Raw genomic sequence first — 1,194 nt, forward strand, 5'->3', positions numbered from 1 at the left:
CCTTCCTTCCTTCCTTCCTTCCTTCCTTCCTTCCTTTCTTTCTTGACAGAGCCTCCTTCCCTCTGTCACCCAGGCTAGAGAGCAGTGGCATGAGCATAGCTCACTCCAGTCTTGAACTCCTGGGCTAATCCTATATCAGCTTCCTGAGTACTGGGATCACAGGCATCCAACACCACGGTCATCCAATTAAAAACATTTTTTTAGAGATGGCATCTTGGTCTGTTGCCCAGGTTTATCTCAAACTCTTGAACTCAAATGATCCTCCTGCCTCGACCTCACAAAGTGTTGAGATTATGGGTGCATATGACCCCAAGAGCAAAATTTTAAAAGAATCAAAATAATAACCATGTGAGTTCACATTGGGTTGAGAGAACATATCTGTGCCTACGCCTCCTCACCCTGAACTGGACTCCATATACCCAGAAAAAAGAGAGAAGAGATGAGCTGAGGATCTTTCCATCTTAGGAAAGGAGGTGAAGGAGAACAGCTAGTCTCTAACCCAAAAGTGTGAAGGGGACCCAGGAAAGCAGAGCCAACAATACTCACTGGTGGAAATTGGGGCTGCATAGGTATAACCTGCAGAGAGAAAAGAAGAGGGCTGATGAGAAATGGGGTGAATATAAAGGATTGCAGGGAGGGATGATTTGGGAGCTGCTTTTTGGGTAACCAGAGGGGAAAAGGCAGTGAAGAGATGCTCAGGGAGAAGGCAACTAGACAAAATAGACTTAAGGTGGCTAGACCCATCACTGTTCCCTTAATGGCTTTTATTTATTTGTTTTTGAAGATACAAGGTCTTTGTTGCCCAGACTGCAATTATAGCTCGCCACACCCTTGAACAACTAGGCTCAAGTAATCCTCCTGCTTCAATCTCCTGAGTACCTGGGACTACAAGTCTGTACCAGCATACCCTGCTTATTTTTACAAATTTTGTAGAGATGGGGTCTTTCTAAGTTGCACAGGCTGGTTTCATACTCCTGGCTTCAAGTGACCCTCCCACCTCAGCCTACCAAAGCACTGGGATTATAGGCATGAACCACTGTGCTCAGCCTCCTTGATGGTTTTGATACATCACAGTGAAGTCCAAACCCAGACCCCAGAGGAGAAAAAGATGGAAGAAAACTTCCTTGGGAGAGTTGAAAGCTTTGTTCTGAACTTTGGAAATACAAGACTCTGCCTGGGAGAAAGCCTATGGTT

The 1,194-nt window shown here is 45.4% G+C and overlaps 1 protein-coding gene across 1 annotated transcript in view; it reads right to left on the reverse strand.

Annotated features, from left to right (window-relative positions):
- Positions 1-1,194, reverse strand: part of MUC16 (mucin 16, cell surface associated) — a 76,756-nt gene that overhangs the window by 23,183 nt on the left and 52,379 nt on the right. The window contains 1 exon segment of the mRNA XM_012807533.1: positions 547-576. Within this exon segment, the coding sequence (XP_012662987.1) occupies positions 547-576 (30 nt within the window).

This window comes from Otolemur garnettii, unplaced genomic scaffold, assembly GCF_000181295.1.
Source record: "Otolemur garnettii isolate 467f Iridium unplaced genomic scaffold, OtoGar3 scaffold00071, whole genome shotgun sequence".
NCBI classification, from domain to species: Eukaryota; Metazoa; Chordata; class Mammalia; order Primates; family Galagidae; genus Otolemur; species Otolemur garnettii.